Source organism: Emys orbicularis, chromosome 8 (assembly GCF_028017835.1).
Source record: "Emys orbicularis isolate rEmyOrb1 chromosome 8, rEmyOrb1.hap1, whole genome shotgun sequence".
Classification (NCBI taxonomy): domain Eukaryota; kingdom Metazoa; phylum Chordata; order Testudines; family Emydidae; genus Emys; species Emys orbicularis.
The window spans coordinates 36,103,052-36,127,300 of NC_088690.1; the positions used below are offsets into that span (position 1 = coordinate 36,103,052).

The 24,249-nt window shown below is 44.8% G+C and overlaps 1 protein-coding gene across 1 annotated transcript in view; it reads left to right on the forward strand.

Moving 5' to 3' along the window:
- The first annotated feature begins 2,423 nt into the window (after positions 1–2,423).
- SLC44A3 (solute carrier family 44 member 3) overlaps positions 2,424–24,249 on the forward strand; it is a 68,153-nt gene continuing 46,327 nt past the window's right edge. The window contains 10 exon segments of the mRNA XM_065409478.1: positions 2,424–2,750; positions 2,752–2,808; positions 3,932–4,039; positions 7,708–7,850; positions 8,301–8,437; positions 16,814–16,907; positions 18,667–18,836; positions 20,588–20,677; positions 21,367–21,491; positions 23,196–23,382. Of these exon segments, the coding sequence (XP_065265550.1) occupies positions 2,424–2,750; positions 2,752–2,808; positions 3,932–4,039; positions 7,708–7,850; positions 8,301–8,437; positions 16,814–16,907; positions 18,667–18,836; positions 20,588–20,677; positions 21,367–21,491; positions 23,196–23,382 (1,438 nt within the window).

Here is a 24,249-nt window from a genome sequence, read left to right on the forward strand (position 1 = left end):
TACAGTCCACTCATCCAGCCCATACTTCTTTAACTTGGTGGCAAGAATACTGTGGGAGACCGTATCAAAAGCTTTGCTAAAGTCAAGGAATAACACATCCACTGCTTTCCCCTCATCCACAGAGCCAGTTATCTCATCATAGAAGGCAATTAGGTTAGTCAGGCACGACTTCCCCTTGGTGAATCCATGCTGACTGTTCCTGATCACTTTCCTCTCCTCTAAGTGTTTCATAATTGATTCCCATAGGACCTTGATGTGTGAGTTCTATGGGTAAGAAAATGCAATCTAGAGTTTAGCAGTGTAATATAGGTAGACAGAATATAATTACTTACGTTGACATTTAACCAGGCTGCTGGGACTCCTAATGTGTGTAGATGTTTTCAGGATCGGGCTTTTAAATGTCTTATTGGGGTATTACATTATGTTATTGTTTAAAAGATTTATTCATTAGTAGACCCAGCAAGATTAGTTGCAGGTTGCTAGGCAACACGAGTTCCATTACCTGAGTTATTTATCTTGAATCTTATCCTAGTAGTTCTGTACATTTGGATATGACGGCCAACTGTGGAAAAAACCCTCCCTTGTTCACTTTCCCTCCAACAATTCTGTTATAAAATTTAGTTCTAATTTTACAGACATAAGGTACAATTTCATTTTAATAACAGTACACTTTTTCTCATGTAATGCTAATGGAGATTATGAAATAAAAGAATATCATTTAACAAGTGGACAAACTCCATTTATGTGAGAAAAATGCAATGTTGGCCTGACTTCTCACCAGAAGTCGAGTTCATTTCATAATCCTATTCTTAAATGTTTTCATCAATCCATAATTTTGTCAGTTTCTGTGCAGCACTTGTAGCTAAGGTAAATCTCCTTTTAACCTTATCCTTGATAGAACCTGTCAGCAATAATCAGGCTTCCTAGGAACACATAAGATTCTATTTGTTTTATGACTTCACCACTACTGCATTTTAACACTTTGTCTATTGTCCCTTTTCCAAGATGCAAGCACTTCATCTTCTTGGCATTTATTCTAAGTCCAAGTCAACTACACCAATTTTCTAGGGTAGCAAAAAATATCATCATTAATTCAAATATATTCGCCAGTTGAAAGATGTCATCTGCATAAGATAAGGAATTTAATTCTAGAAAAAACTTAACATTTGATACCAAAGTAAAAATGTATCAAACCAATGTTCTAACAGATTACTCCATGGTCTGGAAGTAGCTGCATTAAATGAAACAGATATCAAAAGGCTGGAGGCGGTAGAGATGAGAGTTCTTCAAAAGATGGCAGGTGTAAAGTGGAATGACTTTAAGACAAGGGAAGAAGTTAGAAGGAGAGTAGGATGTGAAATCAGTATGGGATTGGCTACAATCAAAAAGATTATGATGGTGGGGACACTGCAGAAGACAAATAGATGTTAGGATGCCAAAGAAAATAATGCAAACATAGCCAATGTCAGTCTGAGCCAGAGGGTGACCATCGTCTAAATGGCAGGACATCCTATCCAGCGAGGGATATGACCAGGTTGGGCTTAATGGAGGAACAGGTCATGGACAGCATATGAACTTCTGCCATTTAAACTGTTTAGTGAAATCATTTGTGCAAAGTCCTGTGTGGACATTCTTTTTTCAATTTAAGAGTGGCTTATTTTGGTTTAGCATAGCCTGTAAATTTACTAATGCAAGCTAAACTAATATAAGCCTGGTTTAAACTAGGCTTGTCTAAACACAGTTTTTACCCTGATGTTACTATACAAACTATACAGTGTATGTAACTTTAGAAACCGTTATAGTTAAAGTGAACTGATATAGTTACACGAGTGCAGGGGTCCTCAAAATGGGGGTTGGGACCCCCCAGGGGGTCACAAGGTTACTACATGGGGGGTCACGAGCTGTCAGCCTCCACCCCAAACCCTGCTTTGCCTCCAGCATTTATAATGGTGTTAAATATATAAAAAAGTGTTTTTAATGTATAAGGGGGGGTTGCACTCAGAGGCTTGCTGTGTGAAAGGGGTCACCAGTACAAAAGTCTGAGAACCCCTGAACTAGTGCAACTCCCTAGTGCAGATGCATTTAATCTGATATAGAAGTATTTATACTGGTAGGCTTGTTTTGATCCACACTAGGGGGTTGCACTGATTTAATGGTATCGGTTTCTAAATGGATGCAAAAACTGTGTGTAGACGAGGCCTTTTGCACCGGTTTAAGTACCTCAAATTAACATCACATTTTAAAGGGGTGCAACTCGGATAAGCCCTGAAGGGGGCGAGGAGCACGCACATCTGTACTGGGGTTTTCCTCTGATTTCAGCCAGCCTCTGGTGTCGCTGGCTGCGCCTGTACAATGCAAACCCTTAGGCGACTGTGTGCAAGTGTGAAGCTTGTACCCCAGCGGGGAGAAAGCTCTGCCCGCAGATGACACCTTTCCGGCCCACGCTCGGGCTGCCACCCTCGCAGCTACGTGAACGGGGGACACGCTCCCCGCTTTGGCTCCCCGGGGACAGGTGTGCGCGCCAGGCGGGGGTGCCACTTGCCCCGGGGCTGGGAGCCGAGCAGCGGCCCTTGCAGGAGGTGAGGCGAGCAGGGGTCCGCCCCGCGCTGGGCTGGAAGCAGGGAGGAGGGGCCGTGCCGCTGCACCGCATCGCCGCCGCGGGAGCCCCAGGCACGGCGCCGCAGCTGGACGCCTGGCAGGCGGGTTGCTCTGAGCGCGGCCCTGCACTTCCTGCACCGCTCCAGGCGGGACCCAGCGCGAGGAGCCCCCTCCCGGCTCGGCATGGCGTGCTGCTGGGGCGAGTACCAGGTAAGACCCCGCTGTCCGGGCGGGAAGGTCGCCCGCCCGTGGCCGGCAGCAGCTGCAGCCCCCTCCCCCCGACTTCTCCGTGGGACGCACCAAGGGCCTGGGCTGCACTGACCAGCTGCAAGCCCCGCGGAGGAGCGATAGGCTGGTGGCCCCCGCCCGCAGTGAGGAGTTGCTGCCTTTCCCGCCCGGCAGGTAAAGTCTCCCCCTCCTACAAGAGCGTCTGTGGCAGAGGCAGGGAGGAGGCTGCGAGCCAGGGCACCCCCGTCGCGTCCCCTGAGGGGGAGAGTACGGGAGTCCCATGCCCAACACACTGTCCCGTCTCCGCCGGCTCTGCAGCGGCCCTCGCTCCCCAGACAGGGAAGGCATTTTCCCCATTCCCCTCCTCGCCCCCTTTTTTCTGTGCGGGTTCTAGCTCTTGCTAACGGAGATCCCATTTACCTGGAGCCTCGGGGTCTTTGGGTGGCTTCCCCCCGCCCCGTCCCGTCCCGTCCCCCCGGAACTCTCACAACTCCTGCTAGTAGTTAGAGATGGGAAAGACCTGTCTACAGCCATGCCAGTCCAGAGTAACTCCACTGACGCTGGAGTGACTGAGATCAAAAACTGGCCCTAAATTGAGTCCATCCCGTGGCTGGCACAGACTACAGCCCCCCTGATAGAGCTGTGAGGCCAAAAGGCTAAGAAGCAGCAAACTCACCCACTACATCAGGGGGAAAAGTACTTAGAAAAAAGGAGAGAAGGTGCTGGCTTAAAGTTGTTTGACAATTCTTCTTTGCCTAGTATAGTCACATGGAAGTGCCTCTCAGGGTACTCCATGGGCCAGGTCTTGTGCAGGAGTACGTAGTAGTCTCCGGATGTTGGTGTCAGTGGATCGCCATCATTTGTCTGGATGTGTCCCATTTTCCCTGCCTTCTAAAGTACTCTCCATTATTTGGAGGACAGTTAGGTTATTTAATATAGTAATATTGTGCAGTACATGTAAAATACATTCACTATTGTTAAGACTACACAAATTACCAAATGTTTGACATTTTGTGCGCACTAAGTTACTCTTTCACTGCTTTTCAGATGTTTGAAACTGAGTACTATAACTTTAATTGCGCTTAAAAATTATTTTTAATTTTAGGTTTCTGTAGATGGGATTTCTGGACAAAGAGAATGGAGACCTCTAATTTATAGAAAATGCACAGATGTACTCTGGTTGATTTTATTCTTTCTTTTTTGGGCTGGTTTGGTAAGCATGCTATCTGTTGAAAGAGAAATCTTACTTAGAACTACTGTAAGCTTAAAGTGATTCTGAATAATTCAGGTGATCTCACTGCAGAAATTATAGAGCCTTGATCTTGTGTCCAGATAGGAGAACCTTTGTGCCTGCGCAAAGCCACAATGAAATCAGTTTAGCTCCACACACCTGGTCGAAGGGTCTGCTTGCAAGGATCCAATGGAAAGCTCAGCTTCTTGTACTTAGAACAAGCTCTTTGGGGCAGAATCTGTCTTTTTGTTATTTTTATGTACAGTGTCTAGGACAGTGTGGCCACTAGGCATTACCACAATGCAAATTAATAATCATAGTCTGTTCAATTTTCTAACATCTTTTAAAAAAATTACAATTAATGCAAAAGAACTCTGCATAAGTCTCTGGCACACTTTATAAACTAAACTGACTTGAGAAGCAGGATGAGTTTTGTATGCCACCTTGTGTTTAATGCACATGTAGATATAAGACATGTCAAACCATGGTGGTATCCAGCAATTTTATTATTTCATTATTCTTATTGCTTACTCTCTGTGATATATTTTATTATTCACATTTGAATTATGATTTCCTTTAGTTTAAAACAGATTTGTGGTGACATCCAGTGTTATTTATTCACACTGGCTTTGTTTCAGGTTGTTTCACGATCTGGAAGTGCACATTATTGGCGCATACATGTTGGCACACCCTCTTGTAATTATTGAATGTTTGCAGCCAGCCATTTATTAGCAGTAATCGTAGATCAGATTCAGTGTGCTGAGCTTTTGTCTTAGTTTGCAATCTCTGTGGAAGCAGTATGGGCCAGCTTAGCAAATAAAGTTCTGTTGGACTTGTAACTTCCATCTGTCAGAATTTTTCATATTTAGAAGTAGGGTCACAAAAGACTACTGCATCTCTTCTGGCTCCTTTTTGAGGTAGCTGTCTGATTGCTGGAAGTATATTTACTGTATAAATAAACTAGATCTAAAAATATTTTGTTGTTGTGACAGAGTTGAGATGCACATATACATAGCAACCTTAACTATGGAGTCACTACAATGCCATATTAAGATAAATTAATATATAAAAATTCAGGCATCACAATAGTCAAGTGATATAAATCAGAGGTTCTCAACCATTTTCTTTCTGAAGCCCTGTTTCCCCCCCCCCCCCCCCCACCAACATGCTATAAAAACTCCAAGGCTCAGCGAGGGGGGACTTGGGGTTTTGGGCTATAGCCACTGGCGGGGGTGGGGATGAGGACTTGGGACTTTAGCCCTGTGGGGCACCGTGGCTCCAGGCTTTGGCTGCTGGGGTGGGAGGGGTAGGCTTGGGCATAGGTATAGTTTGACTTCTCATTGGGGGGGGCATGGCCTGGCAGGGCTTGGGCCAGGTCTGTACGGTGGGCCCTGGGGAGGAGGTGCCACCTCCACCCCCCGACTCACGTTGGCAGGCCACCCAGCCAGTCTGGGTTGGGGGGAGAGTGCAACCAAAAATGTATAATTCAGTTCAGAACATTTGAAAACTGCTCAGGATGCAGGTAGGGGGCATCTAGGAGTGTGTGCAGCAAAGGTTGTAGCTCAGGGAGGAGGTAGCCAGGAGCTTTGTGTGGGCAGGGGTGTAACTCAGGGTACAGGGAGGGGGTAGCTAGGAGCTGTGTGCAGTGAGGAGTATAGCTCAGGGTGCAGGGGGGATAGCTACAGGCTGTGTGCAGTAAGGTGTAACTCAGGGTGCAGGGAGGGGGTAGCTAGGAGCTGTGTGCAGGCAGGGGTGTAGCTCAGGGTGCAGGGACGGGGTAGTTAGGAGCTGTGTGCAGTGAGGGGTGTCGCTCAGGGTACAGGGGGGTTAGCTAGGGGCTCTATCTGTGCAGTGAGGTGTAACTCAGGGTGCAGGGAGAGGGTAGCTAGGAGCTGTGTGCGGGCAGGGGTGTAACTCAGGGTGCAGGGAGGGGGTAGTTAGGGGATGTGTGCAGGCAGCGGTGTAGCTCAGGGTGCAGGAAGGGGTTAGCTAGGAGCTATGTGCAGAGAGGGGTGTAGCTCTGGGTACAGGGAGAGTGGGAGCTAGGGGCTGTGTGTGTTCAGGGATGTAGCTCAGGGTGCAGGGAGATGGGTAGTTAGGGGCTGTGTGTGGGCAGGGAGGGGGGTAGCTCAGGGTGCAGGGAGATGGGTAGTTAGGGGCTGTGTGCGGGCAAGGGGGTAGCTCAGGGTGCAGGGAGGGGGTAGCTAGGGGCTGTGTGCGGGCAGGGGAGTAGCTCAGGGTGCAGGGAGGGGATAGCTAGGGGCTGTGTGCTGGGAGGGCTCCCCTCCTGTGGTCGCTGCTCCCCGAGGGCTCTGCTGGCCCCAGAGCTGGGTTCATCCACCGGGGCAGGTCTTACTGGCTGCGCAAGCAGTCGAATTGGGCTGGGAGCTGAGGAGCAGCTGCAGCCCCAGGCACCAGCAACAGCAGAAAGAGGAGATGGGAGCGTGCCAGAGTTTTCCACTGCATGGGACCAGCCAGAGAAGCAACCGCCTCTGACCTGGCCAGGGGGCGGAGACTTGAATGGGGGGAGAAGTAGTGTGGGGGAGTATGGAGCTGCCCATGGGACTACCTTGCTCTGGCACTTCAGTTTGGGTGGGGCAATGCCTCCTATGCTGCCCCAACTCCGCCCATGGACTTGGGGCTTGCGGATCCCCCTGAAACCAGGCTGTGGACCCCTCAGTTGAGGACTGCTGATATAAATCACTAGACTCCGAACAGCTAAGTACAAATCTGATTACTCATATGATTAAAGTAATGAATGCACTTAATTCCTTGCAGGATGAGGCTCAGTTCTGCACAGACTAATTACATTTAAAAAAACCCCCAAACTACTTAAAAGAATATTTAAGTTGAAAGTCAAATGCTCAAAAGTTAGGAAATGCCATAAGTAAGGTTGCCTGTGCAACCTTAATTTGGTGTTTTTATGCATATGTATTATGCTACAGTCTTTAATTACATGATCACATACTATTTTTTTTGCGTTGGAGCCCAGCCTCCTTCAGTGAATGGCTAGTTAATCAATATTTCTTTTTTATCCTTCTCATTCAATGTCTGTCCCCAAGAGTACAGTATTTTCGTTTTTACATCACTTTATATATTCAAGCATAGCTCTAATTGACTTCAGTTGCTGCTGTGAGTGCTCAGAGCTTCTGCAAATCTGGCCACAGGTGTCTCACATTGGGCACCCAGAAAATGAGGAATACACAATTACTGAACACCTGTGTAAAGTTTGATGGACGTGACTTATGCAGCATTATATAGGAACTCTGTTGCAGGCAGGGTTAGAATGCAGTTTTCCAGGATGTTCAGCTTCTTTAAGCACAAGACCATTATTTCTTTTCCTGTAATTCCCTGCCTCATTAACTACACACCTTCCAAGTTCTGAAACAAATGTGGAAGGCAACATACTGTAGGGCCTAAGTCGTTCAAAGGCCTTGCTCTGGCCTTCTAGGCAGCGGTAATTTCACTCTGAAATATTCATTACAGTGTAAACAATGTTTGAAAATGTTATGCCTGGTTTTTCGAGCATCAGACAAAAATTATGTCCGTTAAACAAGGAATGGTCATTGTATGGGGGAGGGGAAAAAGCATAGTATTCTGTGTATCATGAATTCAAAAGAAAAAAATAATATAATGTATATTTTTAATAGATGTTTATAACTGGCTATGCGGTAACAGCTGGAGCTGCAGAAAGACTTGTATTTGGGTATGACAGCTATGGGAATATATGTGGTAGGAAGAATACTTATATTCAAGGTGCACCTCTTTCTGGACAGGATATGACAAATAAAAAGTAAGTATATCAGATTTTTAAATGAATTGAACACTTGAGATTTGGTCACTTCAGTGCATATAGGCACTAAAATGCATATAGGCACTTTACTAAGAGATACAAATAAGAGAGTGCAAGAATACTAAACAGTAGCAATTCCTGATCCTGCCTTTGGATTCACGTACCCCAGGAAACTCCACCAAGACGTAATGGTCTGCCCACGTGGGTTGATTGCATGTTTGGGGCCTGTAATCTTATTTAAGATGAGGCAAGAATATAGTGTAAAATGTAGCATGTGCTAGAATCACTTTTTAACTTTTAGCTTCAAAATCCAGGTGTTCCAATTTTGTGTGGAAGAACACATTACCAATTGTCATGTTTTGCACTGTTTTTAAAGATAGTGAGCAGGTTCAAAATTATATGAAAAATAGAAAGCTTGCCTTAAACGATAATTCTCTCCCTCCTTCCTAGACATGTGTTCTTTTTGAATTCGTGCAGTCTGGAAATTAAAAACCTTAAAATCAATTCAATCGCCTTGTGTGTATCTAGCTGTCCTCAAGAGCAACTTAACTCTCTGGAAGACATCCAGCATTTTGCAAAGAACAATGGTATGTAGTAAAGAGTATGAATTCCTTAATCTGTGTCTGGAAGAGTTATGCAGTTTTTAATCCTAGAAAATGTACTCCTGTTTGAAATATGTTGCATTGGATATTTACTTCTTTATCATTAATTTATTTGATTAAGTCAATGGAAAGCATGTTCTAATTCATGCTTATTTAAATGTTTTAGTTATCAGAAATTTTATGGATCTCTTGTGTGTATAAAACTGTTGTATGCATTTCTGCACAGGACTGTATTGTTCAGCAGAAAGGTGGCTATTGAGGACAAACTAGTTCAGATTGGAGAGGGAGTTAGTGAACGCATGCCGTTTGTATGCTTGAGAAATCTGCATTGACTTTGAATTGGATCCTTCAAATTCAATTAAAACTATAGCAAAACACTATTATTCCATTGACGTATCAGATCTGTTAGCCCTTTATATGTAATGAGTTTTGTTTTCAGAGCTAAAGTGGAATCATTTTGATTTTATTCTGATACTCTAAATAAGCATAGACAAGTAGCTATTGTGCAAAAGCAGTTACTTCTTTTGCATTGCTTTCCAACATTTAAATATACTAAGCTAAAATTGATCCCTACCTCAGCGGTACATTACACAGCTTAGACTCCATACTCAAGATACCAGAGAATTGAGACAAAAAATTACCTAGCCTCTACCCAGTGTTATCCATGTATAGAATACAAAGCTGAATGTGGAAGTCTGAAATGCTCCTTGGAGAACCCCAGTAGGCACAATTAGGAAACCATTTATATACTTATCCAGAGCATTTTGTAAAAAAGCCCAGGGTTTGAGTTCTCTGGGCACAAGGCAGGGAAGTTCTGATTCTAAATCTGGTTCTTTTTCTTCTTCAAACAATAAACTACATAAACCTGGCCAACACTGCTTGCTGAATAGAGTGTTTGGCATTTGGCAGGCAATGACTAGCGCTCTGAGAATTGTTCTCTTTGATTTTCTTAGATTGGATGGCAAGAATACCTATTTACAATGACTTTTTTTATGTAATTTTGAGATATTTGATTATTATTTGATGCTTTTTTTATGTACATAAAGACCTGCATACCCCAGTGATGCTCCTTAAATAATCTCAGCATAACTGAATTACAATACATGAAACTCCATCCACATTTAAAGAATTTGCATATCTGTCTTTAGAGAGCTGGCAATATTGCATTTTAATTGGTTTGAGTACATCCAAGCATTGCTTTTTCACTAGCATTATGGTAATGTAGTGTTTTACCAGCAGAGGGCCTGAAGATACTGGACTAAAGTTCTGGCCGATATTTTATTCCATTCTAAATCATTAAGGGCCCAATCGTGCTTCAGTTTACATTAATAAGGTTTTTGCCATTATCTTAGTGGGAGCAAATAAGACTCTAAATACCTAAATATGGGGGTATTTGTGTGCCTCCAGTCTGGAGGATTGGTGATAGATGATGACAATGAAATGCAGAAGATAAGGCAGAAATAAAGCTGTGCTCGTTTCTCTTAATAAATTTACATAGCTTTGGACTCTAAATTTTAAAGATTCGGTATTAATGAAAATGAGAATTGGAGCTAAATTCAGAGGTGACTCTAGAGCAGGGGTCTCAAACTCAAATGACCACGAGGGCCGCATGAGGACTAGTGCATTGGCCCGAGGGCCGCATCACTGACACCCACCCCTTGCTGCCCCCGGCCCCGCCCCCACTCCACCCCTTCCATGAGGCCCTGCCCCTGCCCCACCTCTTCCCTGCCCCCATTCCAACCCCTTCCCCGAAGTCCTCACCCCAACTCTGCCCCCTCTCTGCCCCCAGGCGGTGCAGGAGGGGTGCGGGGTGCAATGGGGGCTCAGGGCAGGGAGTTGAGGTGCAGGAGGTGTGTAGGGTACGGCGGGGGCTCAGGGCAGGGAATTGGGGTGTGGGGTGCAGGAGGGGTGAGGGGTGCAGCAGGGAGTTGGGGTGCGGGAGGGTGTGGGATGTGGCAGGGGCTCCAGACGGGGGTTAGGGTGCAGGAGGGGTGCGGGGTGTGATGGGGGCTCAGGGCAGGGAGTTGAGGTGCAGGAGGTGTGCAGCAGGGGGCTCAGGGCAGGGAATTGGGGTGTGGGGTGCAGGAGGGGTGTGGGGTGCGGCAGGGGGTCGGGGTGCAGGATGTGGCAGGGGGCTCAGGGCAGGGAGTTGGGGTGCAGGAGAGGTGAGAGGTGCAGCAGGGGGTTGGGGTGCAGGATGCGGCAGGGGGTTCAGGGCAGGGAGTTGGGGTGCAGGAGAGGTGAGAGGTGCAGCAGGGGGTTGGGGTGCAGGATGCGGCAGGGGGCTCAGGGCAGGGAGTTGGGGTGCAGGAGAGGTGAGAGGTGCAGCAGGGGGTTGGGGTGCAGGATGCGGCAGGGGGCTCAGGGCAGGGAGTTGGGGTGCAGGAGAGGTGAGAGGTGCAACAGGGGGTTGGGGTGCAGGATGCGGCAGGGGGCTCAGGGCAGGGAGTTGGGGTGCAGGAGAGGTGAGAGGTGCAGCAGGGGGTTGGGGTGCAGGGTGTGGCAGGGGGCTCAGGACAGGGAGTTGGGGTGCGGGAGAGGTGAGAGGTGCAGCAGGGGGTTGGGGTGCAGGATGCGGCAGGGGGCTCAGGGCAGGGAATTGGGGTGTGGGGTGCAGGAGGGGTGTGGGGTGCGGCAGGGGGTCGGGGTGCAGGATGCGGCAGGGGGCTCAGGGCAGGGAGTTGGGGTGCAGGAGAGGTGAGAGGTGCAGGGTGTGGCAGGGGGCTCAGGACAGGGAGTTGGGGTGCGGGAGGGTGTGGGATGTGGCAGGGGGCTCTGGACAGGGGGTTGGGGTGCGGGGTGCGGGCTCCGGCCTTACCTAGAGCGACTCCAGGGTGGCAGCACCTCACTGAAGAGAGAGGCTCAGAACTAGGGCAGAAGGGCAGGGGAAGGGCAGCCTGCCCTGGCCCTAGTGAAGAGGGACACTAGGACCTGCCGGAAGCCGGCAGCCTGCAGAGCGGAGCGGATTCAAAGTGTGCTGCAGGCTCCAGCCTCCGGGGCAGTGAGGAGGCAGAAAGTGGGTGCCGGGAGACACTCCGGGGGGCACGTGGGGGTGGCAGGTGCCCCAAACATTGGGGAGCAGCGCACGGTGAGCTTAACAGGCACAGAAAATAACTCGGGGGGGGCGGGGGTGAGGGGAGTTTGGCGGCGACAGGAAGTAACGGGGGGGGGGACGCGTGGGGAGCTCCACGGGCCGCAGGGAAGAGCTCCGCGGGCCGCGTGTTTGAGACCCCTGCTCTAGAGGGAGCTGAAGTTGGTGTACTGTAATTCCACCATCTTCCCAACCCTCCAACGTGTATATTGCTCCAACTTAAATTCTCCGTAGGTTCCCTTAGACTTACATGTAATAATGTATAATTTACATTCCCACTTAGTTGACCAACGGAGTCGAAGGGTACATCCAGACTACCCGCCGAATCAGCAGGTAGCAATCGATCTATCAGGGATCGATATATCGCGTCTCGTCTAGATGCGATATATCGATCCCCGAACACGCTCCCGTTGACTCCGGAACTCCACCAGGGCCAGCGGCGGTAGCGGAGTCGACGGGGGAGTCGCGGCCGTCGATCCCACGCCGTGAGGATGGGAGGTAAGTCGAAATAAGATACATCGACTTCAGCTACACTATTCCCGTAGCTGAAGTTGCGTATCTTATATCGACCCCCCCCCCCTCCAGCGTAGACCAGGACTAAGGCAATGTAGATGGGTGAAACTTGTACACCAAAGAGAAGTGTGTAGCAAGAAGAAAAGCCTCCTCCCCTTCTTGAACATACACATCGATACACCTTCTTCTGTCTCCATAGCATTTAATTTACACCAATGTAGACTCAATTACCTTGTTTTACACATCAGCAACTGGGCGGTGATGATGCTAGTCACCTGGATTTTCAGGATGACTGTGACAATTGTACTTTTTACTAATGGGTCTGTGTGTGACTCTATGGACCAATTTGGGAAGAACATTTACCGCGCTGGCCACGGAGCTATTTGCCTGGTTGTATTGATTGAGCTGCACGTTGTTTCTGTGCCTGGGGCTGTGCTTCCAGTTGCTTAGCATGATTCCTCTCAAAGTCGAGGACACATTGCCTTATGGTGTGGTACCATGTAATATGATTTAAGGGTAAGATTCTGTCACAAGCATTTTTAGTAAAAGTCAGGGACAGATGCAGGCAATAAAGAAAAATTCACAGAAGCCCACAACTTAAGCCCTAACTTTAACTTTTACTAAAAATATCCAGTCATCAGCGTAGAGCAATTCCTGGATCAATGTGTCTGTCGCTTTGGTGTTCGCATGTAGATGGGAAAGATTGAAGAGCTTACAGTGTAAAGCTCATAAAGATGCAAATTGAAGAGCCACAAAAGGCTTCCTCTAGCATTGCAACAACGACTACAACAAAAAGACTGGGAGCTAGGACAAATACTTGCTTCACCACATTTGTGATCAGAAATGAGTCTGTTTAGATCACCATCAACGCTAACTAAGGCTATGTTTTAGTCACGGGTATTTTGAGTAAAAGTCATGGACAGGTCATGGGCAGTAAACAAAAATTCATGGCCAGTGACCTATCCATGACTTGTACTATAGTTAGCCTAACTCTTGCTAACGAACTGTCATGCATTGCATCCCCTTCCTGTCAGTTCTTTCTCTGCTTCCACACCCCTGACTAAATGGGGGGGGGGCAGGGGGTGCCGTGGGGGGGAGGAGGGCAACCCGGGGGGACACCACGGATGCTTGGGGGAGGCAGCCCAGGACCCCCACTAATGTTGGGGGGGGGGTTGGTAGGGCTGGCAGGCTCCCTACCCAACTCCTCACGGGCTCTCCGAAAGTGGTGACATGTCCCTCCCTCCCTCTCAGTTCCGCACGCTGCCCCTGTCCCAAGCGCTGGCTCCGCAGCTCCCATTGGCCGGGAACCTCACGCGGAGCTGGCCGAACCCTCCTCCCACCCTGCGCGGAGCTGGCTGAACCCCCTCTCCCTTCCCCCAACCCTCCCCGCACAGAGCTGGCCTGAGCCCTCTTTCCCTTCCTCCCCCACCCCCTGCGTGGAACTGGCCAAACCCCCTTCCCAGGGGGGGGCGGGGCACCTGTCCCAACCCTGGCCGCTGCTCCGGTGGGCTGGGGGCCAGTGCTCCAGCAAGTCCAGGCCAGTCAGCTGTTGGGTGGCCCCAGGAGCTGACCACCAGCTGGCTGTTCCCGGAGCTGCTGTTCTGGGACTGGCTGGTGCTCCAGCAGCCCCAGAGCTTACCGCGGCTGCTGTTCCTTTGTCCCCAGGGCTGGCCACTGGCCAGCTGTTCTGGGGTCTGCTGCTCCGGCCCTGCCCCAGAAGAAGTCATGGAGGTCCTGGAAAGTCATGGAGTTCATGATCTTTATGACCTCCGTGACAGAATTGTATCCTTAGTTGTGATATATTCCCCAAAGTTGGCATGTAATATATCATCATTAATATTCCTGTGTAACTTATGTGTGGGGTGTGTACAAAGAGTTATAAATATGCACTAGAAATATGTTCTTAAAATGTGTTTGGCAAGCAATACATAAGCACAATCTGCCTTAGACAAAAGACTGTGTCATTTCCTTATCTGACCAGCCTGGTCGTCAGGCAGACAATGAAGGTACATTTACATGCAAGGTAAAAAAAAAGGTGTCAAATTAGCAAGTGGGGGAGGTAGCCTCTTAACAATAAAGACAGGGGTTCTGAACCTCAAATGATAAGCAATTGAATCAACTGATTGTGTACAATATTACTATATTCTAAAATTGTATCGAATAAGGTTTTTTTATGAAAGCCAGTGACACTCTGGTGATTAATATCATTGTGAAATGTATGTATTAACACCCTAGGAGGAATCATGGATACTCACTGATATTATGCTTTAAAGTCTGTGATCAAACACAGGGAGAAACAGGTTTTCTTCCAGACGGGAGGAAAGGCAGCTATCTACCTGTCTCCAATGTAAATTTAAGCAGTGTGGAGTCAAAACAATGGAAGCCCCATTTAAATACAAATTAACATGAGGATAGAAAATCCAGAAGAAGGGAAGAACAGCAGGAAGCCTTCTAGGCTCTTGAGGCAGACACAGTGAACTTTGTGGTGATATAAGGAGGGCAAAAAGATACGTGAGTTGTCCATCACTTTGGGGACTCAAGGGGCGAGAGCTGGATCCTTCAGCCAAAGGGGTTGAAGTCTCTGGGAACTGAGTTTGGTGAGAAACCTGCTTAGGCAAAGATTGTAACTTGCTTGTAAGACTAAAACAATTCTCAGCATATTTTTACTTTTGTTTGTTTGTAGCCTTTTATGTCTTTATTCCTTATACTGGATATCACTTATCCTATACCCTTTTTAAAATAAACTTGTTTTATTTTTACTATAAACCAATTGAGGGCTGTGACTGAAATTAGTGTGTTTGTCAAACCCCAATTAAATTAGTGAGCTGCATTTTCTCTTTGAAGGAGCAAAGAACTTATTAAGTTCTGTGAGCGTTCCAGGAGAGGGCTGCATGCTGCAGGGAGACATCTCTGGGGAACTTGGGAGTTGGGGTTCACTGTTTGTTATTTGTAGGGCAAGGTTTGGGCTGGCAGAGCCCTGAAGAGTTTGCTGCCAAGGCACACAAGCTGGTGTGTCAGGGAGTTGTCATACTGCTTAGCAGCAGCAAAATTCTCACTTGCTGAGTCAGAGAGGGTAACTCAGTTCTGGGCCCTCAGCAGATTGGCAGATGATTTTGGGGAAATTCAGGACAGGGAAGGTCTTAAGGTTATTCTACAAATAGTAACTGGGCGGTGGAAGCCAGGGTGTGACCTGCATGCTTGTGTGCAGGCTGTTGGTGTTAAGGCTGTGAACCACAGAAGCATAGTTTTGAAAGCACCCAGAGGTGCAGGTGGTGACACAACCCCTTACTGGGCTGAGTTGAACTCCAAAATGTCACACCCTCATCAGAGTTAATCATTGTCAGTGTGTAAGACCTGATCGGTGAAGCGTAACATTCACCTCTTGGGGCAGTCAGAGTTCCCAGTCCGTTGTTCATACTGACGGATAGGTTGCCCAAACAAGAGACACAATTCCTTCTGATTGCAAAGCCAACTCCTGTGTTGCGGGGGCTCATTTTGTGGGTGTTCCTTCCAGAAGAAAGTATACCTAGCATGCTCCTCAGCCAGTTGACCCTCTTCAGCAAGTCACATCTCTCTCAGAGCTGCAATGTGGATACAATATCTTTCAAGCTCTTGAGCAACTGAAGCAGTCCACCGGGCAGGACCATTAGTTTGGTTTGGACAGTTAAGGGATGTACGAACAGTCCACCTTGCAACGTTGAAAGAAAGGAAACTTTTCAAGGCTTGTTTGAATTTTGACTTCGTGATGGGATGCCCTCTGGCTTCAGTGGGCCGTTCATGATGAGCAATTTTGAGGAGAACTTTTCTAGCACCCTCCTTTGATTGAGGTCAGCTGTGCTATTCCTGATTAGAGCAGCTGAGTCAATCAAGATGCTGCTGGACTATAGTATCACCCCAAGTCAACGCAGAGTCTTGACCTGCCCACTTGCAGGTTCACAACTATGACTCCCAGCGATGTCCATCACCTCTCACTTTCACCATTCCCCTATCACTCTGGGACTTATTAAACTGTCAAAGGCTGTGCTAGAAATTGTGTAAGGTGGAGGAGCAGTTGCATACCAACTCACATACTCTCTCGATCAACAAGACCATTTCCAGTGGCAAAGTAAATCGAGACAACTGAAGGACTTGCTAGTTGCATGTTTATTTTCAGAGTGTCCTTCTCTTAAATCAGTTGCCCAATTTCCCAGGCTAACAAGCTTGATCTGCCCAGCAAATGGGTATAAGTAAGTCTAATTTACACCATGTTACACATAATCTCTGAATTTGGCCCTAAGGGGAGGCTTCTCGAGGTATGAGAAATCATCTGAGTTTAGAGAAATTTGGATTTTTCCAGTGTTTCTGTTAGTTGTCCTTGCATCTCCTAAAAGAAGTTACAACAATGTAGTGATAAAAGTAGGAAAAACTGAAAACATTACTCTCTCTAGAGAACGGATAGGGGTTTGATCTTGATTCACGAAACTGTTATCTGGACTGTTTACGATTTTAATCTGTCTCCTAAACAGACCAGTGTTTAACATCATGGGTTGTTTTTTTTTTTTAAATTTAAATACAGAATTATTGAGGGAAAACACTAGTTTTGCTAATTAATATTTATTATGCTGCACAAAATCTTCAAAACAACGATTGATTTGAGCAGCCATGCAATTAAGTGCTATTTATAGAGATTTTTAGTATTTTTAAGAAGTGTGTTTTCTGCCCAGAAATGGATGTGAACTAATAACAAGTTACCATTTGTGGGGTTTTTATTCTTTTAGGTTCTTGCCTTTGTATTTATAACTTGAACATTTCCAGTTACACGCTAAATCCAAAGGCGGCTGAGCTGTGTCCCACACTGCCAGTTCCACCAAGGTAAGAATTACTGTGTGCTTTACTGCACTGTTTATTCGAGACAACTTTTCAAAGACTGTCCTTCCCATTTCGTCTTTGACTTGATGCATAACAATCAGAATTATTTTACTTTAATATCTTTGATTTTATATTTTTGAATTCTCATGTTTACACACACACACACACACACACACACACACACACACACACACACACACACACACACAGAGTTCATACCCCTGTTCAGCAGAGATAGTTAAGCATGTGCTCAAGTGAAGTCCCATTGCCTCCTGAAGGCACAGAACTGGACTCTTTATGCTTCCCTACTCCGCTGCCCAAAGGAAAGTGAAGAAAAGACCTTTCAGAGGTGAAACATAAAATGAATTGAAAAGAGGGCACCTCACACTTATTTCTTTGACCATCTGTATTTTCTCTCTGCAGCGTGAAATCCTTGAGAACAGTCTCTTTATGTATGTGATATTTCCTCATAAAAGCAAAACTGGTTGAATCAGTTTCCCTAGTAATAGTCACCATTTACTTGTTAATTAGGGAGGCGTACTATGCTGATGGAGTGCCAAGACTAGAAGGATAATACATTTAAGACACTTGGCTAACAATGCCAAATAACATTATTTTTATATGTAAATATTTGACTGGGCTACCTGTTTTCTCAAGCTGGTCAGTCCTAGCTTAATACACCCTTAAGAATGTTGGAATATCTTAAACACCATGAAAAATTTGTGTGTGTATTAAAAATACCTACAATGAATAATAATATTGATATAGCCTACAGCCGTACTAACTTGTGCTTTGATCCCATCCGTTCTTGCAAATTAAGCAAGTCACGCCCAGTTCATATTTGAATAGGAGCTCAAAAAGGAGCAGAAACACTGTTGGTGTTCAGTAGATGGCACTCTTCCTGAGTCAATAGTGAACCAATACCTCACATGGAGGCACTATGCTGATAGAAGTGCTGTCTTTCAGATGAAATATAACTGACCTGCTGACTATTTGTGGCCATGAAAGATCTTGTCTCTTTTCCTAAGAGTAGGGGTATTAACACAATGACCTGGGAAAATTCCAATTTGGCTGAATATGTTCTGCCTTCCTAAATCTCTCCTGCTGTTTTAATCAGATAGAGATACACCTCTACCTCGATATAACGCTGTCCTCGGGAGCCAAAAAATCTTACTGCGTTATAGGTGAAACCGCGTTATATTGAACTTGCTTTGATCCACCGGAGTGCACAGCCCCCCCCCCCCCCCCCCCCGGAGCACTGCTTTACCGCGTTATATCCGAATTCGTGTTATATCGGGTCACATTATATCGAGGTAGAGGTGTACTCACTTTCCGTTATAAACTGCTGTGCAGTATTGCTGTGCATTGTTGAATTGGCTGTGCTATTTTATCCCAGAAGTGGCTACAGTTTAGTGGGTAGGAAGAAATGATCTCTGTATATTGGCTTAAGTTCTGAAAAGTGTTTTGAGACAATCTGAAATAGTTCAGGGGAACCCTAAAGTTCAGTCTAAATATTCCAAATTCAGCATAAACTGCTTACTTTAATTTGGAACTGTTTCTTTATTTTGGTGGCAGTGTTAATATATTTAATTTTTACTAAAAAGCAAGCAAACATAATAGTACGTATAAACAAAACAAGAGAACTTGATTGGGAGTTGCACTTGTTTTGGAACTGCGGGATTGATCCCTGAATGTATCTGAAACCTTACTCTCCAGTAATCAATCTTTTTCTCCCACCTCTGTTTTTTTTTTAACTTTCCAGCAAATCCTTCCCATTGTTTAATCGATGTGTTCCACAAAATCCTGAGTGCTATTCGCAGTTTGCATCCATCTTGATAAATGTGGTTAACGAAGTTGATGTTTTTCATCGTATTCTGAGTGGAATAATGGCAGGAAGAGATACTGTAATAGGACTGAGTGTCCTTGCACTAGGTAAAGTTATGAATAGAAGATGGATTTTAAAAAAAATGTTAAAATAGTCTCATGTTTCAAATCTTTGTAGAGAGAATAATGCAATTTTTAAAAATATTGAATCTTGATATTTGCTGCATAGATAAGTTTGTTCTGTATGTTAAGAGAGAGAACTGCTGTTTGCTTTCACAAGACATTTAATAGACTAATGAAATTCAGATTTATAGAAACCAGACTGGAAACTTACTCTGTATCACTTGTTTGTTTTTTGTCTGACTCCATTAAAAACTTTAGGTGAAAAAGTTATAAAATCAGAATTTATCCTAGCATGAGGTATGTTTTAATGATATTAAATGATACTAATGATAATGATACTATTTCCTCTTTTCTTGCCATTGAGGTCTTAGAAACTAGTTTCTTCTTTGAGTGATTGCAGACCTGTATTTCCCTTGAGCGTGCATGTGCCGAGTACATAAAAGCCAGAGAACCTTACCTAGCAGTACCTATAGGGATGGCACTGGTGCCTTCTGGCCATTAGCTCCTTCCCAAGCTGTTTAAGAGCACTCTGACCTTTCTCAGTTCCTTCACCAAACATTAAGAATTGAGACTCAGATGCAGAGGGGATGGAGGGTGGGTCATGGAATACACTTCTGCACCTACATCTTGAAGAACAACACTTATCTGTACTGTAACTAACAGTCTTTTCTTCGAGTGCTAAGTCATCCCATTGAGGAATCACTTCCTGCACTGGTGGGAAGAGACAAGTGATCCTTTCAGAAATCTGACTACCATGGAGTTTGAGAAGACTTTGATTTGCCTTGGATGGAGGATGAAATGCCAGAGGACTGGAGGTGCAACAATTACTCCAGAATGTCCTGAATGCAGGATTGTATTGGTAGAATCCTGCAGCCTAGGGACCAAATTGAAAAACGTTTCCATTTAGCCAGATAGGTGGCCCTTAGTAGAACCTGTCGAACAGCTTCAGAACAGCGCTCCTGTTCCTTGTCTAGCCATGCAGCATTCATTCTGTGAGGTGCAGAGTGTTCAGTGCTGGGTGTGAAATCTGACTGATACTGAATCAGTAGATTGGGACCATAGGGATGAACAGAGAGACTGAGGAGATAGCCCTTACGCTAGCACCGCCCCATCAGTGTACTGGTAGGCAAAGTTCTCCGGCTTTGGTGCGCTCAGCATGGACCCCTGAGTGGAATATACATGTGCACTCGCACCTTGAAGAGCAATAGCTACAGTACAGGAAGGTAACCATCTTACTCATGTAAACTGAAAATGTTTGATACGCTTATAAATATTCAAGTAATTAAGCTAGTTATTAATAGGTAACAGTAATTTTACATTTTCAGTATTAAAAAATCAGTTTGATAGCTTTGATTTCATGTTTCGTGAGTAAGTTGAAATTAACAAAAACTAGCTTTAGGATGAGAGAATAGGATGGATTTACCCTCTGGAGAGAATGGACTTCAGAAGGCAAGGGTTGTACCAGTATTGAATTTACCTTAAGAACCTGACTATTCTACATAATTACTAATTCTGGTCATTTTAGGCTCTGATTTTGGAACATTTCTGGTCAAAACAGAATCTCTTCAGTTTTAAAGCCTATTGGTCTCTGCTTTTGAGATCAGTGTTTACAAATAAAAAATCTGGACTGTAGAAAAACCTAAATTTTCCATGTAAAATAATTAGTTTGATTAAATAGATCATAACAGTCATCTGAAGTTAACTCTTTCTCTATATTTTTTTTTTTAATTTTCCAGCCTTCTCTTTAATAATGGTTTTAACCTTCAGATTCATCACCACACTTCTGGTCCATATTTTCATTACACTAGTTGTGTTCGGATTGTTATGTAAGTATATTTATTTATAATGGATGTTTAAGTAACCCATTGTTTCACCAAATTGAAGGAAAAACATAAAGGAAAAAACAGCAAACCTGTTTCTCCTTGGCTATCCTTCAGTAAGCTAAATTGGGTCCCAATCCTGCAATCAGATCCATGCTGGACCCTTTCTCTGTGTGGATGAAAAGGTCTGGCTATGCAGGTCTAGCTGTAGGATCAGGGTGTTGAGAGGTTTGTTTTGTTTTAATTATTTATAGATGTCTGCAGATTGAATTTCTTTTGACAAATGATTTGAGTATGAGCAGTGTTAACGTTTCCAACAAAGTTTAAATAGAGAATTGAACAATGCATCCTTTATAAAGAGAGAACTATTAAGAATGATCAAAGCCTGAAATGTGAGCTATCTTACAAGTTATGTTTATCTCTTGCAATGATGCTGTAACTTCAAAGCTGCAAGAAAACCAGACTTAATTTTGGCTTTGACCTCAAATTAGCAAACCAGCGACACAGTTTTATTCTGTGAGCACAGATATGTGCATTTACACCTAATGTTTCTCACTCTTTGCTACACTACTCCATTCTTCAGTTAATATGTAATTCAAGAGGAGAAGGTAACAGAGCCATAACATCTACAAATTAGCTTGCCAGTCACTTGTGAAGCACTGTCTGCACCTTCATGGATTTGTGTTTTGTTCTAGTTGTCTCCGGTGTTCTGTGGTGGCTCTACTATGACTACACTAATGACCCAAGCATAGAACTGGAAACTGAAAAAGAAAATGTAAAATTTTTACTTGGATTTGCTATTATATCTACCATGATTACGGTGAGAAATTTTACAGAATGATCGTTAGGGAGCTTAATGTTAGAGATGGTAATCTGAAACCTTGAAATAAAACTATATTACAGCAATGTGAGTGCACATGCTCCCTCCTTTATTTACCCTTGACATTGAAAAGGGGAAACTCCATTGTAGAGCGTAACTGAGGCTGTGTGGTGATGTTTCAACCATGACATGGTCAGTTTATCTCTTTGTGGATTGCCCTCTAGTGCATTCTGCTTTCCATTTGCAGCCAAATAAGATCTGTTTATAATTATTTAATCCTTTTCTTACATTTTATGGTGACATTCACCTGTATTATGTAGAGTCTGTAAGAGGCTCTCCACAAACTTAAACCCTGTGCTAGGGCTATAGGATGATGACAGCAGAGCAGCTTGTGTTGGAGGACTTTTGCCCTGGGCACACTGCTGCAGTGTGGGTCTATAGGCCATCCTCAGTTAAGCTAATGGGGTTGAGTGAGCAGAGAGACACTGGATCCATGGAAATGTGAATCCTGTGGACCCAACATACCTTGTACGTGGCACAAAGGGGCAACAGCCATTGCAGAAGGGGGAGGGATAGCTCAGTGTTTTGAGTATTGGCCTGCTAAACCCAGGGTTGTGAGTTCAGTCCTTGAGGGGGCCACTTAGGGATCTGGGGCAAAATCAGTACTTGGTCCTGCTAGTGAAGGCAGGGGGCTGGACTCATATGACCTTTCAGGGCCCCTTCCAGTTCTATGAGATAGGTATATCTCCATAAAGGTCAGTACTGCAGTTTAGTTTGCTGGCCACAAGCTGTAGTGCTGAATTTTTGCCTTCCTGTCATCCACCTCCTGTTCACCACACAACCTTATTACTATGGCTTTATGCTGTTGAAATGAATGTTTCACCTTATTTAGCATCGTACCCCAGTATGAATGTGTGAACAGTTCATGTATTGTTGGGAAATGAGTCAGTTACATTAATATTTTTTTAAAAGAAAATGTGGTTGCACACAATGGACAGTCTGTATTGTGTTAAAGTGACTAATATATAAATAAATAAATGAGATATCCTATCTCATAGAACTGGAAGGGACCTTGAAAGGTCATCAGGTCCAGCCCCTTGCCTTCACTAGCAGATACAAGTACTGATTTTGCCCCAGATCCCTAAGTGGCCCCCTCAAGGATTGAACTCACAACCCTGGGTTTAAGTAGGCTAATGCTCAAACCACTGAGCTATCCTCCCCACAACTATAATTGTGATACACACTAGAGATTGCTTGCATATTCTCTGTACATTATCAGACAGTGGGCTCTGCACCTCTTCTCTTCCTAAATAAAAGAATAAGAAAAGGTTTCTTTGGATGCAGATTTGTTCAGGTGCAATGTCTTTGCCATTTGTAGAATTCCAAATACATCATCTGCTCCCAGTGGCTCTTCTGAGAGCATCTGGCATCTTTGTAAAGCAGGCTAGAAAAGTGGTGAAGCAGCTTCTGTTGTGAATGTTTGTTGTTTTGTAGTTTCCAGTGTGCTATGTCTTTTAGGTGGTGTTTGCAGTTCAGTGTTAAAGATTTAGTGCATAATAGTTTTATGAAAAAACATGTTCTGCTGTGGTTCCTTTGTGAAATCGGTACCACGCTCCCCCTACAAAATTTGACAACTTCTGATAATTTAAGAAAGAAATTCCTAGTTTACTGTTTTTCTGATTTGTTTTTCATCTCTTTTAATAGATGGTTCTACTTTCCCTCATATTTGTACTAAGGAAGAGGATTCAGCTGACTGTACAGCTCTTTTGGGTTGCTAATAAAATAATTAGCAGGGTCCCTTCCCTACTGTTCCAGCCACTATGGACCTTTTTGATTCTCATTTTCTTCTGGGTGTTCTGGGTTGCTGTGCTACTTAGCTTAGGAACTGCAGGTAAGTAGTTGTATTTTATCATGGTCATGGGTGTACACTATCTTGTTTTAAACTTTGGGGTTTAAACTCAGAACCTGTTGGTGTTAGTGTACAAGGTGTAATATATGTTGTAATATATCTACGTTATGATCTTATTTTCTGTTTACTTCACCTTTGCATTTCTAGGAGTACTGCAAAAGTAGCTACAGTTTTGTGAGGCAAAGATAATACAGCATGTACATTTGTGCACTCTCACAGAGACTTTACTTTAGTTCTTTCTTGTTTAGTTCTCATAATATAAAATGTCATTCCAGATCCAAACTATGTAGTTGCTTTTTGTAAATGGGGAGCATAACAGAAAGGGGGAGTGCTTTGATTTAGTACAGCGGTTGTGAAATTAATGTTATTCTACTATGGGAACAACAGGAAAGTGCCTTCCCTCCTGTGAGAGATGTAAAATTATTCTGAATATCTCTTCCCAGCATTTGATGGAAAGCTCCGCAGGTTTGTGGAGAGATTCTCTCTTTCTTTCTCCCTTTCTTCCTCTTCCTTCCCCAACTGTTAAGGTATTTCAGAAGCACTTGGTTGAAGCATTTGTCTGGCGGGTGACTTGCTGTTTCTCCAAAGTTGTTAGGCACAGTGGCACCAAATTTTCAGCCCCCGTAGCCTCTTCATGAATCTTTCCTGCCTAACTGAACATCAGTTCTTGTGGGACAGATTTACTTTGCTTTGAGATGTCATGGATGCTTCTTCAAAACACTTTTCTTAGCCTGTAATTTTTGCCCCTTATTGGTGCTGGTCACATGTGGCCTGGGAATGCCAGATGCTGCACTATGTGGTTGTTACTGAAAGGGAAGCACACTTTTCAGAATCACGAACCGTCAGTGC